Source organism: Sylvia atricapilla, chromosome 6, assembly GCF_009819655.1.
Source record: "Sylvia atricapilla isolate bSylAtr1 chromosome 6, bSylAtr1.pri, whole genome shotgun sequence".
In the NCBI taxonomy this organism is placed as follows: domain Eukaryota; kingdom Metazoa; phylum Chordata; class Aves; order Passeriformes; family Sylviidae; genus Sylvia; species Sylvia atricapilla.
Genome location: NC_089145.1, coordinates 18,974,958 through 18,991,532, shown reverse-complemented (window position 1 = coordinate 18,991,532; position 16,575 = coordinate 18,974,958). Strand labels below are relative to the sequence as shown.

Genomic DNA, 16,575 nt, shown 5'->3' with positions numbered 1-16,575 from the left:
GTATCCCTTGTGGATACTTAAATAAAGCAAAATAAGGGGTTTGTTTTTTCAGTTTGAAACTACCCTTAATTCTGAAATTCAAATAATTCATTTGCACAAAATAAAATAAAATCACTTAAGAAAGTTAGGTTTAAATGTTTACATGGCTGCAATACATGTAGGTGGTTTAAGGAACCCAGACAAAAGTTTGCCTCAGGGATTTTTTTAAAATGTCATATTTTCATTTTTGTTTGGCATAGAAGTATGTTTTAAGCTATGAAAATTTTAATGGGAGAGAAAAACCTTAACGTAATTATATTCCTAATAGATTTTCAGAGAGTGAAAATGCTCTGCACACCTGGCTTTTTAAAGACAGCAATGTCCAGGAAAACACTTTAAAAGGGATTTACCTGCATGTTTGCAAGGAGTTCCTGCTATAAATAGAGACAACATATTCTTAGTAGTTGGGTGTGGTGACAAGAAAATGAAGATGACTCTCCATAGATCCAAAGGTATAAAGTCCTAACTTTCTTTGAAGTTGTGCCTAAGCTATTCCTACTACCCAGTTATATTTGGGTACCTAGTAATTCAGTCTGAAAAAAGCAAATAAGAGTGTAGCTTTCCCACTTTCCTGTGTGCTGCTCATTGCATGAAAAGTCATGAGACAGCCATGCTAACCTTGAGGTCCAAGGCTGACGTGGATCTGTGCAGCAAAAAAAAAATCAGGCTGGAGGCATGCACAGAGGCCAGAGCAGGATACAGTGCTGCGGAAGGTTCTCCTTTCTCCAACAAAAATTAGCAAATGTTCCTTGCATTTCTGTCTTACTCCTGGGAGTGCACGCTGGAAATGAGATGTGGGACAAAGCCCAAGCTGCTGACTTTCTCCTAAATTATTGTTCCTAAAGAACCTATCTACTGATCATCAAAGTCATTGTCTCTTCATCTGTTTACTGATGGACAAAAATCTCCAATCTCTTAACTGACGACTCTCCTGGCTACTGCTTTAAAACAATGGGTGTGGGAGTAGTGCTATTAATAAATCAAGAATTCACAGAGTCACTCAAAATACAAGTAAGTGCAAGAAATATGCTTCAATCCTCAGCAGTTGCTGTAGGAAGAAAAGAATCTGCTAATGCATCTTCCAATCATACTTTATCTGCATGGCAACTGTTGCTCTGGTAAACATCCTGAGTGAGCCCATACTGTGTCATCACTTATGATAAACCTCCTTGCTGCTGACATTAATATTAGTCTTTTTGTAATAATCTCACCCAATAGGGAGCTGAAAGTTTTCAGACTCCAGCAGAACGTAGTACAGCTGCGTAGCACCTCGGGGGAAAAATTGCAGGCAGTGATATCACAGTGTGCAATTAGTTATCTGATATGCCCCCCCAAAATGATGAAAACATAATCATTATTGCCAATACAAAGAGAGCTCCAGGCTGTACAGTGAGTCGTCTAACCCCAAAGACTGAGTAATATGGGCTGTGAGGACAATCAGTTGGGATCAGTTCCATGCAATCCAGGTGAAGAAACACATGAAACAAAGCTGGAGAGTAATAGCTGGAGTCTGATTTTCACTGTTTGACTGATTTAGTTATTTGGGACAAAAGGATTTGACACACAGAGTGGCTGAGGAGACAAATCCTCAGTCTGGAGCCCAAAGGGCCTTTATTCCTATTTGCTGTTCTCTCACTTATCCAATCAAAGAAAGGAACCTCAGGAATCTTTTCAAAAGCTCTGCCAGTTAAAACAAAGATAACGTTACTCTGATAGACATACTGGAAAAAGGAAGGCTGCTCAGAATATGCCTTGCAATGTAGAACTTGATCTATAGAAGTTAAAGTGAAAGTTCTTACACAAGCTTCTGCTGATGGAAGAGAATATTGTCACATCCACTACCCCCTTTGTTTTTCCTCTGATACAAGAATGACAGAATCCCATTGCCTGTAACCAGATTGCCTAGGTCAGCAGGTAACTTCTCCTGGAATTTCTGGTGGCAAAATATTTCCATTTTCTGGACTCTTTGTGACTCTATCCACCCATATACTAGGGTTTGAAGAATCTTGAGATTTATACTGAAAATGCTGACTAGCAAGTAACTTTCCTTAGATGTATGCAGGCTATTCACACACTAAGCTACATGAGCAGTTAAATTGCTTTAATAATTCTTACAGTCTTACTTATAAATCTTTTAGAAGTGGTTTAATAAAAAAGCACATTTAATAACTAGAGTTTGCAATAAACATTAGTATGTACACAATGCTGTTGCTATCACAAATATGGTGGGAATAGTGATATTCTTCCTTAAAAAAATTTTAAATTTAACAATTCATAAAAGGCAGTGAAGATTCTCTTGTTTGACGGAAGAATGGGAAAGAAGCACTGGCACTGTGGCCTTGATATTCTGTGATTTCGAATGCTGCATTAAATCCTACATGTACTTAGGCAGCAGAGATACATAAAGGAAATCCACTGTTGCTTGCACGTAATCATCATCAAATAGTGAAGCATCGTTTCCCAAAAGTGCTGGAATCATTGTGAAGCAAGTGATTTTACTGTGATGCTCATTGATTCCAGTAATTTGTTTTAATGAGATATAGCTGGATTTTACAAAAATATCCAGAAACTAAATCCACATTTGAATCGTAGATGATACAGTGGCAGACCTCAGTTCAGCTATAGAGTTCTATGACACTGGATTCATTTTGAGCAAGAGTCAATTCAAACATCAGTCTGGGAATATGCTATCTTAATAAATACAAAATTTGAGACAGTTACTAATCAATAAAGCACCACAACAGTTTTTCCCCACCTAGGATATTACTTGAAGCAAAATTCATCAAGTGGTTTATGAAGAGCACTAGACAAAACATCCATCCAGGACGTGAGTACAGGCTGGGAGAAAAACTCATTGAGAGCAGCCCTGGTGAGAAGGATTTGGGACTTGCCATGGATGAAAAGCTAGATATGAGCCACTTGTGCGTGCTCGCAGCCCAGAAAGCCAAGAGCATCCTGAGCTTTATTCAAAGGGATGTGGCCAGCAGACTCTTTTCCTCTACTCTGTCCTTGTAAGACTCCACCTCGAGTGCTGCATCTAGCTCTAGGGTCCCCAACATAAGGACATGGACCTGTTGGAGCAAGTCCAGATGAGGGCCATGAAAATGATGGGAGGGCTGGAGCCCATCTCCAACAAAGAGAGGCTGAGAGAGCTGAGATTCTTCAACCCAGAGAAGAGAAGGCACCTAGAAGGCCTCACTGCAGCCTTAAAAAAACCCTAAAAGGTTGGGTTTTTTTTTTTTCCAAGAGGGAGAGTCTTTTACACAGGCAGATGGTGATAGGACAAGAGGAACAGTTTTAAACTAAAAGAGAAAGGATTTAGATTTGATGTTAGGAGCAGGTTCCTTTCTGTGAGGGTGGGAGGAACTGGAACAGGCTGCCCAGAGAAACTCCAGCCCAGGTTAGATGGAGCCCTGAGGAACCTCATTTAGAAGGTGGCATCTCTGCCCATGGCAGGGAGTTGGAATGAGGTAGTGTTTAAAGTCCCTTCCAACCCAAGCCATACTTTGATTCTGTGATGTCTTAGAAACAGCAGAAGTAGCTGATGCAGTGAGAAGTCACTTTTCCAGGTGATTTGCTACCAATCATTGTGGATAGATCCTCTTGTCTTCCTTGAACAGCCTAAAAACATGTCTTAGACACACCTTGCTATAACAAACTGCTAATTCACCTGACTCATAAAACCACTTTCTCTGAAAGGCTGGAAGATATTGGAGTACTTCTCAATACAGAAATTAATCCAAGATGCCAAAACCAGTAAGTTAAAAAGGAAAAGATAGGTTTCGATTAGACATGTTGCCATGACTATCGTGGATATACTTGTGGCTATATTCCATCAGGAGTGGAAAAAAGGTGTCAATACATTGCCTTGCAATTGCTGTGAGTCAACAGTAATGTGATTGTGACTGTGTTGATAAAATAGCATGACCTGAGCACTATGAGTAATAAAGCCAGACAGAAGACTGATACTGTTAAGAAATTCAGTGTAGGTCTACAAAAAACTGTTTGCATGGGTGTTTCAAAAATTAGGAAAACACTTTCTCTTACTCATAAGGAGTATTTTCTCACACGTATTACTTGGCTGAAGGAAGGGTTGCACAGCCAGACTCAGTGATGGATTGCCAAACAGTAACTGAATGAAGCTTCCTGTTTTCAGGGTAACAGTTTTCAGAGAATGCTCTGGTCCTCTGTGCTCTTGTTCACTTCTCATCCAGTAGAATAATATTTGTACAAGAACATTTTTCTTACAATTAATCATAATGCTCCTTTCATCTGAAATAGCCCTGTATGTGAAATCATACCTGCTTTCTGAAACTGAAGCAAAAGAGGCACTAATCCCCTTGGTGGGACAAGGGGTTGAGAATTTGGAGAAGAATTCACAGCTGCATCACTGTCTCTTTGTTGTGCTACCTGTGAGCTGGGGATAAAAAAAACTGGGCTTCCCATGGGCTACAAAAATCACAAATCATTCTTTTCTGCTGGCAGCATGTTTGTCAGTTCACTTTCTGCTCACTAGCTGGGAATATTCTTTCTCTGTTAAATACTACTAGGTCTAAGCTTCAAATTTTTGTTCTAGGGTAATTGAAATACATTCAGCCTGACTCCAGCTCTGCTGAAGGTGTTGATGAAATCCACCAGATAAGGTAACTCACTCTTGACCAAATGTGGTAATATTTATGTTAACGCTGTGCAATGCAAGGAAAAAACAAAAACAAAACCGAACAAAATTTCAACAGAGACACTATCTATTTCTGAACTGATACATTCAGAAAGATGTCAAATCTGTTTCAAGAATTTAAGTTCTTCTACAACAGTCACAAGAATCCAGCAGATGACAAACAGAAGGAATACATCTCAGCATGTGCTGGTGTTGAAATGTTTGAATGTTTAAGGCACTGTAGGATATATTGAGGAGAGATCACTTGTTTTTGCTACTAATGTCCACCTTGGCTTTGAAGAAGTGGATGTGTATCAAGTAAATGTCATCAATAGATACTTTTGCAGGTTATTAATGGAGATAATCCTTGCTGGGCCCAAGATTTCCAGTGCTGTGGCTATGCTGCTTTTTAAAGTAGATTTGTGATAACGCAGAAGCAATTGAAGCAAATATCATTGTTTATATTTTATTTTGAAGAGTAGCCTAGTCAAGCAGAGAGAGCTTTTTAAGTTTTTCGTTTCCTCAGCAAAAGAAATTAATTATAGACTTTATTCATTTGCAAATGCAAAATTCTGGACAGAAATTCTACTGTTCTGTAAGGGCATTGTTGCAACATCTTACCAGTCTTGCACTGTTCTTTATGCAATATATTGTTTATGCTGCACTAATTTACAATAGGTCTGGTCCCCACTGGAATAAATATAAGTAATAGGAGTTCTTAAGAATTATAAAAGAAGAAGAAAAACCATCTCTGGCTCCAGAAAGAAACATAAACTACTTGTTATATGTACTACTTAAATGAAAATAAAATCCCATCAAAACATTATCAGAAAGCAAGCTCAGATTTGGTCTGGTTTTAACAATCTCCCACTCATGGGATATGCTTCCTCCTGGAATACTGGACAATTGGGCTTTTTCTAATCCACATGAACCCACAGAGACAGAAAACACTTCCTAGCCTACATGCCTAGATATGCCCTGAAAAATCACCTGAAAACCTGTGCTGATCTTGCTCTCCCACGATGCTCTAAGATTGCCCCTGCTTCACTTTTTAAAATAACAGCTAATGCTCTATTCAGTGTGAGCACAAACAATATCACAATTGGCTAATATGTGAGACTTGGCAGGTCAAAAATATACTGAGAAAATAAAGCAATACTACTGTAATCTTTTCTCATTCAAAAGCAGCCAGGAAATTAAGCCATAAGAATAAAAGGAGAAGAAGAAGAAAAAAGAATGACTAGAAGTGATCTTGTAGAAATGTCACAAGACAAAAAATCATCATAGACACTCTTAGAAGAGCTTTGCAATATTTTATACCACAATAGGGAGCAAATGGATGCAGGGTTTTACTGAGGCAAGCCACAAAAGCAGGAAAGAAACTTCTCTCTAGGCAGTCACCATGGGAATGTGTCTCACATGCACAAAATGTCTGGCAGTCACTACTTTAATACAAGAATTGTCAACAGGATAAGTGCTTCTCTGAAACCTTAGCTGTGCATGCTTGTGATGAACTGGAACCACCAAGTATCTCTTCTCAGTAGGCTATAAAATGATTTGGTTACATTCTGGAAAAGAGGAGTTTAAAAGTTTAGAGCTCAATATGCAATTTCAAGGAGGACATTTTTATTTTCTGTGCTAGGAGAGATTTTGCTCCTCACAAGAAGACAGGGTTGCTCTGACTGGTGCAATGGAAGACTGGTATTTTGTTAATACCAATCTTCCAAAGTCACTGGACACTCCAGCCCAACAGCCTTTCCCAGAGCATCAAGCCTTAAGTACAAATCCCTCCAGAATCTCAATAAGACAGTCGATATTTATCACTAGGAAGTATTGGTTCAAACAAGAGCAAAACTTGACTAATTTAAGGCATTATTCTTCAGCTAATTATTAAATAAATTTTAAAGTTCTTGAACCTAAAGAAGTGTTGACTCTCACAGTAGGACAAAAGATGTCAGTTCTCACTTGGCAAACTGCTTCAAAGATCCCTAATCATAAATCTATAAGTAATGAGTAAGAACTCTTTAAGGAAGCTCTACTTGGCATTTACTGTTGTCTAGCAGGAAACAATTGCTATTGAACTGAAAAAAGCAGATAGTCCTCAGTGTGTATATATGTAGAAAACACACAAGTAAACAGGATAAAACTGTCAGAGAAATAAAGTTTTATCTGATTTTCATAGTACTGCTACTGGCAAAATTGATTTAAACAAAATATGTATTATTTCACTTCCATGTTCTAAGTATTCCTGTTATAAACATAAACAACATATAGGAACATTTATAAATATTAGCAAAAGAAGCTTGTTTCCTACATTTGCACACTTGTGTAAATGATGGAAAAGGGAAAGGACATGAAAATAATGAAGGACAGCTAATCAAACAGAAGGGGGAAAAATAAGGAAGTGAGTGAAAGATGCATTCAGGCCGCACCCTCAGTGTCTTCATTCTTAATGGATCATGTTTCTTTATAATTGGCAAATACGACTTTCCCTTGAACCTGCCTGGTTAACTTTCCATATTCCTTGTGCAGAAGCTTTATCCGGAGCACCAGGGTGGAGCTGTGAAGACCTGGCTGTCCTTAGCAATGACATATTGTGTCACTCCCCCATCTCCTCACTCCGTGATAGGGACACTCCACCTTGTCTCAAAGATGCGAGTTGGCCGATGGCAAAGAGTAGGTAAATCACTCCCATCACAACCACCCCTGCAGCAGGGCTGAACTATTGCATTTACATGCTGCAGGAGGAGCATATTCCAGTCTGTTGAGTGTGTTTTGAGTGGGCATGTGGGCTGGGAGCTCTCCCTGCAAACAGCCACAGCCTCGCTGCCCTGGCACGCACCATCCCAATCCCTGCTGATACGCCTCCCTGCTCTCTCTGAGAGACTGCCAGTTTAAGGCTGGTGCTCGGCTTTTAGACACCAGTTTGGTCAGCAGCTTTACTTGCTGCCTGTGAGCTGGCTCACATCTGCTCACAGGGGTCTGGGTGCCCAGAGAACATCCACTGGGCTTCAGTTAACCTCTCACTTTTGTATGGGAAATCTGCAAGAAACTATTCATTACAACCACCCACACACACCACACCCTGCTTCTTTACAGACACCTATCCATTAACAAAAATAACAATAAAAAAGCCCCCTAGGGAAATGTACTTCTGAGAACCTGTTTTGCTAACATGCTGTCACTGTGAGACATACATAATTAACAAAAGCTATGCCATGGCAGGTTTCTTTTCACTATTATACGTTCTGTCAGAGGCAGCATCTTATTTACGAAAGCAGGTATTCAGTAAAACAGACATTAATTGTGAAGTTGAGGATTGCAGGCTAATGCCCTTTTTCTAGGCAGCTGTCAGTATGTACCCTGGCAACCTCTTTTATAACCCTCTCACACTGCTTTTGGAACAGTATCATTAGCAGAAAGAGAGATGGAAGTTCTAACACAGCTGCTGCATGTCTGGCGGTTTTTCTTTCTTTCTTTTTTTTTTTTTTTTTTTTTTTTTTTTTTTTTTTTTTTTAAGACACAACACAGTCTCTTAGAGTTTCCAGCTACTAAGCTATATCAATCATCAACAGAAAAGGAAAAAAAAAAAAAAGTGAAGCGAAGTATTTTTCAAACTCCAAATGTAAGTAGAATTCAGGCCTTCTCTGTGATTTTTACTTTGAGTTAGCATACCCTGCTTGTGCTTTCATGTTTTTAATGGCTAAAACTGTAGATTATTCTTCAACTTGGGTTTTTTTGGTTGGTTGGTCGGTCTTTTTGTTTTGTTGGGCTTTTTTTGTTGTTTTTTTTTTGCGGGGGGGGGACTTTTTTTAATGTTTTACAATATGAGAATTTAAGGTTATTGTACCAAAATAAGACTGCTGTGTTATATAAAATTGCCAGTGTTGTCATGTAGAGGAACTGGAAAGTCCCAAAGCCATCGCTTGCAAAAGAAAGTTCAATTATGTTCCTAATTGAAAGCACAGACTCAAAAAATGACTGCAGGTTTCGTTAGGCAGGAAACAGTCATGGAGGTTTGAACTTTAAATTGAAATTAGCTCAACTTTCTGTCTGACTGGAAAGATTCTCCAAGGAAAACCCCTCTTTTTCTCAGTTGCCACTTCATATTACTGCCTGCAAACTCTTTATTCATATGATGAGCTGCTCTGCCGTCCCTTGGGCGGGGGCAGCTCTGGCAGCTGCAGCAAGGGAGGGAAATCACAGCCAGCTGCTACTGATATTACTGCCGAGGCACTGCGGGGAGGAAACTGATAAACACACAGCACTGACACAATCCTCTCTGTCACTGCTATTAGCAGCACCCATAATGGCCACTGATAATTACAGTGTCTGATAGCTTTGACATTATTATTACCTCTCTGGGAGGGAGACATGACTGTCTGTTAAGAGATGATGGACTCCTGGAAAATGACCAGCAACTACACCAAGCTGGCTTCCCGCCTGCAGTCATGGATAACACACAGAGAACGGTCCAAACCACCAGGTTTGTCGCTAGAGAAACCCTGAGAGGTAAAGGCAAAACACTGTGGATGTGCTCTACTTTCTAGCAAGTTGGAAGTTTCCATTTCTCTATTTTAAGAATTCAGTTTAACGCTGACAAATTAAATCAGCGTGCTCCCAGATGCCAGCTGATGCTGAAATATTATGTGTTTTGAACATCATTAATTGTTCCAGTGCGATGTTGCATTGTTTTCAGCAGGCAAGATCACTGTGATGGCTCATGTTTGTTCCACAGTTTTCCTCTCTGTGCAGTTATATTTCACAGATAACTATATACATTTAGCCTTGGTCCTGGAAAAACCAATTTTAGAGGGGAGCTTTACAGAACTCCCTCTCTTGTTCTCTCACATAGTATTGTCTTGAAATAAAAGACCAAACAGTGATATATGAAGGAAGAATTATCATCTTCCATATTGACTATCTTTTCAAACATTTATCCCTTAGTTCTGGAGCAAAGATGTGATGCAAGAAGACCAGAAAACAGATGGAGAAGGCTTTTTACAGCATTTGGAATGTCAAAAAACTTTTAAAGTCTTTGATTTACCCTCCCTTTATAAAGGAACTCTACGTTGCTTTTTCTTTGCTTCTCTGCAAGGTGTCTTACCACCAGTCAACTACACTCAGAACTAAGATTATCAAATATTATCACATCTTTTCATTAAGTATTTTAGGAGTTATGAGCTCATGGTTCTCTCTTGTGTTTATCTGTCTATCAGCATGTCGTGATATCTCCGACTGCTGGCACGTTCTTGATACAGTCAAACCTCGTGCATGTTTAGGTGATAGATGAATAACTGCAATATTCACACTATCTTCAATTCACGCCCATAAAACTCATGGGAATTCTTCTGGAAAGAGATACACCACATATGGATGAACATTTTGTTTAACCTTGGCTAGAGCTGCCAGTGGTTTTAAAAGCATTTACTTAGAAAAGTTCTTCCTGAATTGTATGATGCTATCTGTCATCATTAAGCCTTTCTCCAACTTCCTATTTTCAAGGTAATGGCTCTTCTTTGTGGTGAACACCAGTACCTAAAGAATCTTCAAACATTTCTCCAAAGACTGCAAAACAATCCCCTGCCATGGTTTGTTGGCTCTGTGTGTGCCAGTGTTTCCAGCGCAGCTCCATTACCCTTCCACTAAACAAGGATGGAAAGTTCAAGTGAACTCTTAATAAAGTCTAGTTACTTTGTAGCTTTGGAAAACTGCCAAGATACACACTGTAAGGATGGAGGGGAAATAAACTAGCACAAAGAGCTTCTTCAAACTGTTTTATTTACAAATTTACATGATAGATGTGTAAACCAAGGGGCAGGCAGGTCTCTTCCTCTGTGACCAGCAGCTGCAGGAGCCCTGTGTCAGAGCCTCACCTTGTAATGGAGCTCTGGCAACCTCTCCAGACCTAACAGCCAAGCTCCTTCCTCCCACGGGTAGACTCATTCTCCCTCTTTCCATTTCATCTTTACCACTACTACTTCTGTCCCAGTTTCTTCCAGTTTGTGGGTCAAAATTCTAGGATTCACTTCATGTTAATCGAAGAAAACTTTGAGAAAAATATTTCTACAAATACATAATGCTCACAGGAGAAAATCTCCTCCAAAAACATCATTAACAAAGATGTCAGCATCTATATCCTCCGGGATCCAGACTCCTTAGACAAGTCATGTCAACACCATGAGTAAGAAACATATCAGTGACAGTATAGTCACAACACCACAGGAATCAGGATGAGTAAGTTTTTCAGCTTTCTCTGTATCTCATTTTTCCTTCTGAAATCACATTAAGAGTAATTCCGGGTCCTCTATAATTCCATAAAATTCTATACTAAAAGAATCAAAATTCCAGTTCAGGAGTTTCCCAACAGCAATAACCATTATTCTGTGATACACAGCAAAAATCACTGGCTAAAAAAAGAAAACACCATCATCAACTGCTGTTTTGAAATCATTAGTGACTACAAAGTCATGCTGGAATGTACTGTACACCAACTAAAATATACTGTAGCTATAGTCTAATACCTTACTAAGCCAGTAAAGAAACTTCCCTGGAGGGCATATGTGAAGTTTGACACACTTTTTGTAATTGTGCTGAAGGCTCTATTATGGGGCTTTCTGTCTCGCTGTAAAATCACATTACTCCCAGAGTCAGTGCAGACCCTGCTCTCCAGGACACTGCAGGCAGCTCATAGAAGTAAAAATCAGTTGAGCGGGTATAATATTTACACAGTGCACAAACATGGACCAAGCCAAGGATTTACACACGTCTTAGACCTACATTATTTGCCTACAGTAGCCCTGTCCTTTCTCTTAAAGCTGTGTCTACATACCTGATCTTAGCAAGAGCATTTTGGTACAATGGACACGCGATTTTAGAGAGAAAAGCAATGAGGCTGCTTCAGCTATCACAGAAGCACTGGGAACTTGTTCCCTCTGACACACCCATTCACAGCCTGGCAGCGCTGCAACCATTACAGGAGTATCCCCTGCTGCTCAGGCAAATGAGACATATATTTACCATACACACACACACACACACAGAGCCGTTGGGTAACAATGGCCATAAAATTGCGTTTTTTAGACTCCTGGAACTGATGAGCACAAAACCAATATAGAAGCACAACTGTTATCCCTAACCACAAAATGCCTCGAGGCAGTTGCAGTCACAGTAAGAGTCTGCTAAAAGTACATTCGTCCCCCTAAAACACGGTTGAGCCTGCACCATGTAAAATTTCAAAAGCTTTTGGACATAAATATTTTTTTTTCTCTGTATTAACCTTAGATTTTTTTAAATACAAATACTTGAAGCAGATAACTAAGCTGCAGGAAGGTAAGTGATAAACAACTGAATATTGTCACTTCTCACCCCCTTTGTTCCAAGAGCTCATCAGTCAGCCCCAAAGAGACCTCAGAAAGTCAGGAGCAAGCATGCTTGGCATAAAAGCTCTCCAAATTTCAGCAGAGATCCCTGCAATTTTTCTCCTGTTCAGCAAGGCTGTGCCCAAATGCAGTTTGTTTCAGCTGTTGGTTCAGCTCACATAAACTCCAGAATGCAACTATAAGCTGGAGGAGGCTCACCCCTTCCCTCTGCCCCCCTTTTCCCTGCAGTCTGAAGCGGAGCTGGGAGAGCAAACAACGTTTGTAACAGCAGTCACATTGTCGAGCTGAGCTTTACCAGAGCCATCCTGAATTCCCTAATGTAGTTCTGCTCTTAGTTTAGACTTCATTCTTTAATGTTCTGCTATTTAGTTTTTTATAGATCTGGAATTGCCCTTTACAAGCAATACACAGCTTTCTGTGATTGTACAGACCAGCACAACTGAGATTACACTTCAAAAACATCTCTGATAACACCTGAAATAATAAAAGTATATAGATGCAAGAAAGCTGTTAACTGTCTAGCAGAAGCTCACTTGCTGTCTGAAGCATTAACTTAACAATCACAAATGTTTTCATTCATAAAAATCTTACCTGTTTCTGCTAGACAGAGCTTCAGCAAACATAATCCAAAAGTTGCCCATAAGAACTTGGCCATTGTTTTCTTGGAACTGTTTTGCAAAATCCAAAGATCCTTGCAAGCTGCAGAAAGGAGAAAAGCCCCGACGCTTGTTAAGCCTGCAGTCAATGAGTCTGAAGTTTGCTGCACTTTTTATTCTGATTCAAAGGAACTGAAGTAATGACATAACTGGGAGGGGGAAGCTCCATCAAAAGTCACACCCATATTGCAACAAAAGTTACCGAGCAGCAGAAGAAGGAGGAGTGGAAGGAGAGCTAGTACTGACTAAGCAGGCACTTAACTTTTAAAGAGCCACTGAACCTTCTCTTCTTACACAAGTCTAGTCAAAAGTTATACTTAGTGTGCTTGTAGGAAAATTTGTGTAATCTCCCCTGAGTTACCTCAGAAATGCACTGTTTGTTATAAGCTTTTCCTCCTGCATTTTAAAATGTCTCCATTATTGCAAACAAGTGAACATAAAAGCACTAGAGTTTCTCAACCCTGGTAAAGAATTTCTAACATCCAAAATTTCACAAATATTTCCCAAAAATATTTTGCTTGTTTATTCCTATCTCACTATTTTCTCTTTTTGTGGTTCAACTAAGAGAAAGTAAAATGCCTGCTCTGCAGTGAAGCTTTCTGCAATGTTTTTTTTCACTGCTGGAGGATAACATCATGCAGAAGGTAAGTTGAGGCAATTCAATTTCCCACAACCTGTTCTACCCTTGATGTCCCTGCACAGGCTGCTCCAACAAGAATAATGACTGAACAAAAGTAATGAATAATGCCAGTGCCAGAAGTGAGTGATACTGAAGACTAAGGCTGATATTTTATTGTATTGATGGCATAAGGTACAGAAGGAATTTTTCCTCCTATTCCCAATTCAGAAAGCAGAGAAACAGGATAAAAAGGTATGAGATCTTTGAAGTTCAGACAAGGTCTCAGTTCCTGAGGGACATATATTCACTGCAGTGTGTGGTTTTGTTTGGCTCTTCATGAAACCCCTGGTGAAAACCTCAAGGCCTCTGTAGATAAGCAAAAGGCTTGTCTCTTGCATGCCTTGGAGATTTCCCGTGGTGTCTCCATGCACTGGCTTCTCTTTAGAGCTGGAGAATTCTAACAGTGGTTCCTGCGCCGTGGGGTGAGGGGTTGGTCAGGCATCACCAAAGCCACCACTTCTCACCTTTAACCACCAGCATGTGGCAATGACTGACAGCCAGAAATGCCCTGATTTCAGTCTCCCTTGCCAAATCTGGAATGAACAGTTCCATATCAGATTACCATTTTGTCGGTCTTCCCACTTGAAAGAATTTTCTCATTAATTTAATCTCCGTTAACACAAACGTTGGGAAAATACAGACAGGTCTCCCCAGCCACAGGCACAAGAAGGTCACATGAAGAGGTTTTGAGGACTTTCCCTTTTTTTTGCTTTTTGACTTAGAGATTGCTGGCTATCCTTTCCTCAACCAGCCAAATTTTCAGCAACAGGTTCCAACAAGCTTTTCCTACAGGTATAGAGTATCTGATGGGACAAAGTTAAAGTGAAAAATCTATCCCTTAAACACAGGGAATCTTTTTATTACGAAGCTAACAACTTTGAAATTATGAATAAAACATTTTCATTAGCAAATATGCTACTCTTTTTTTTTTTTAAGAAATGTCTTTCAAAGCAATTAAAAAGCAATCTCCTATATACCTTATTGTCTAAATTGGAGAGACAAATAGCTCTGTAAAGTCCTGTACATTTATATCTATAATATTTTTGGCATCAAAATCCATGAATAAAGTTTAGTGAGATTTCAAAATGCTGGCACACAGTTAATGAAGGTTTTAAATTTACTAAGTATATCTTTTTCTTCATTTGCTACATTACTTTTAAAATTCAGGTCCTATGGATGAAACAGAATAATTCAACATTTAATTAAAATTCAGGAAATTTTGCATCCCATTTTCAATAAACATAAATTGCCTCTCCATTAATGTCTTGTATTCATGATAATACGGAATTTTTAAAAAAAAAAATTTCTTTCGTACAGGTAGAGGGAGAATAATGTCCATTCTAGGGATAGAGGCAGAGTCTTATTTAACCAGGAGTGGAAATTCTAATCTCTTCATGGTCTGAAATTTCTAATTTTAGCCCTTCTGACACCTGATTATGAATAGGTTGTTTTCTGGATACTAAAATACTACTTCTTATTCATCTCAGTCTTTTCAATTCTTCTGCATTTGTTCAGCAAGGGTGGGTGGTATTCCGCTTTGGAAAGACTCTGTCTTGCTTGTTGCCCTGAAAAATTGGGCTAAGATTAGACACATTTAGACCACCTGCATGGAGGTGCTAGTACCTAATGCAAAGGGAAAACACAGATCTGCACATGAAAAATAATTGAAAACATTAGGTCATTTCATGTGCTAAATCACAGAAACAGGTAATGAGCTGTCTGTATGTGGCATGTGAGCTTGGCCATTCCTTGTGCCATCTGCCTGCTTACACGTCTAGGACACACACGTGGATTCCAACAAAAAATGACACAAAAATATTTCCTTCTTTCCCACACAAACACAGTCAGTCTCGGGTAGACAGGAGTCCCAATTTAGCCTGGATGCGGGGCATAATGCTGCTTAGAAAATTCAGTCAAAGCAGATGTACAACTCTTGAAAAACTGCTGGGTTTGGGGGCTGGATTTTGGGTTTGTTTTTGGGATTTCCTTGTGAGAAATATATAACTTCTCCTTTAGATTGGGGAAACCTTATTACACAGGGACAGAAAAGTTGTGAAGCAGGTCTTCTTCTGAAGGAGAAATGCAGCAGAGCATCCCTTTTGAGCATGTCAATAGAGTTAAATACCTGAGATTTGGAATTTGCTTACCTCTTTAGCAACAAGGAAAACTACTGGCACCTAAAATTTGAAACATGATTAATGAATTAAGTTTTCAAAAGAGAATGATACAATAAGACTGAAAAATCATAAAACCTCAGCATTTAAAAGAGCGTTTTTCTGTGATGCCTTTGATACAGTGAATACTGACTCTGTGATGGTAAAATATAGTACAGGAACCCCAAAATAACTCATTTGTGATTTTATCACATATGTGAACTGTAGGCAGCACTAATTAATTTTGATAAAAATCCTAATAGGGAGTACATATGTTGGAGCACTAGAAAAGGAACATGCATGGATACAGTGATATAAAAAGTTGGGGTTTTTGCAGGAATTCACATAGAGGATGAAATTCTGGCCTAGCTTAATTGAAAGACCAAAATTCTACTGAACTCAGTGGTGCAGCCTCTCTCTAAAACGAATATTTATATTTTATTTTGTGGACAGACAAGAAAATGGAGGTATCTGAATGAACCTGAACTTATGATGTAAAAAACAGTATCAATGGAGATTGATTTCACTACTGAATGAGAGAAATTGAAAGAAGGGTAGAATGGAATTTTGTTTCTGTGAAAATAGCTGGCATTTGTCTTCTGAAATCCCAAAATTTCTAAAAATATACAGCCCCTAATTTAAATTTTTTTCTATTATCACTAGAAATACTATTTTTTTAATTAAAGCAATAATTTTCTGAGCATAATTTGGTGCATATTTCAAGCTTGTTATGGGGAGCTGAACAGCAACTGGTCTTAGTGACTATTAAAAGCACAAATGTCATTAGGTAGTTCTAGTCATGTATATTTTATGTAGACTACGGGTGATCTGTGAGACTGGCTGAAAATCAGATTACGGGAGCAAGGAGGATTTCATACCCACTTATCTGTAATATCAATAAAATATGCTATTTTTAATAAGATTTCCTCCATGTCCCTAGACTGCAATCTAGTTTCCTGCATTTCAGACTGAATTCAATTTCAGAGTAGATTTAATTTTCATTATCAAT

The 16,575-nt window shown here is 39.0% G+C and overlaps 1 protein-coding gene across 1 annotated transcript in view; it reads right to left on the bottom strand.

The window, feature by feature from the left end:
• CD44 (CD44 molecule (IN blood group)) overlaps positions 1 to 12,878 on the bottom strand; it is a 47,648-nt gene extending 34,770 nt beyond the window's left edge. Inside the window, 1 exon segment of the mRNA XM_066322175.1 lies at positions 12,670 to 12,878. Within this exon segment, the coding sequence (XP_066178272.1) occupies positions 12,670 to 12,733 (64 nt within the window). The 5' untranslated portion in view covers positions 12,734 to 12,878.
• Positions 12,879 to 16,575: the final 3,697 nt, after the last annotated feature.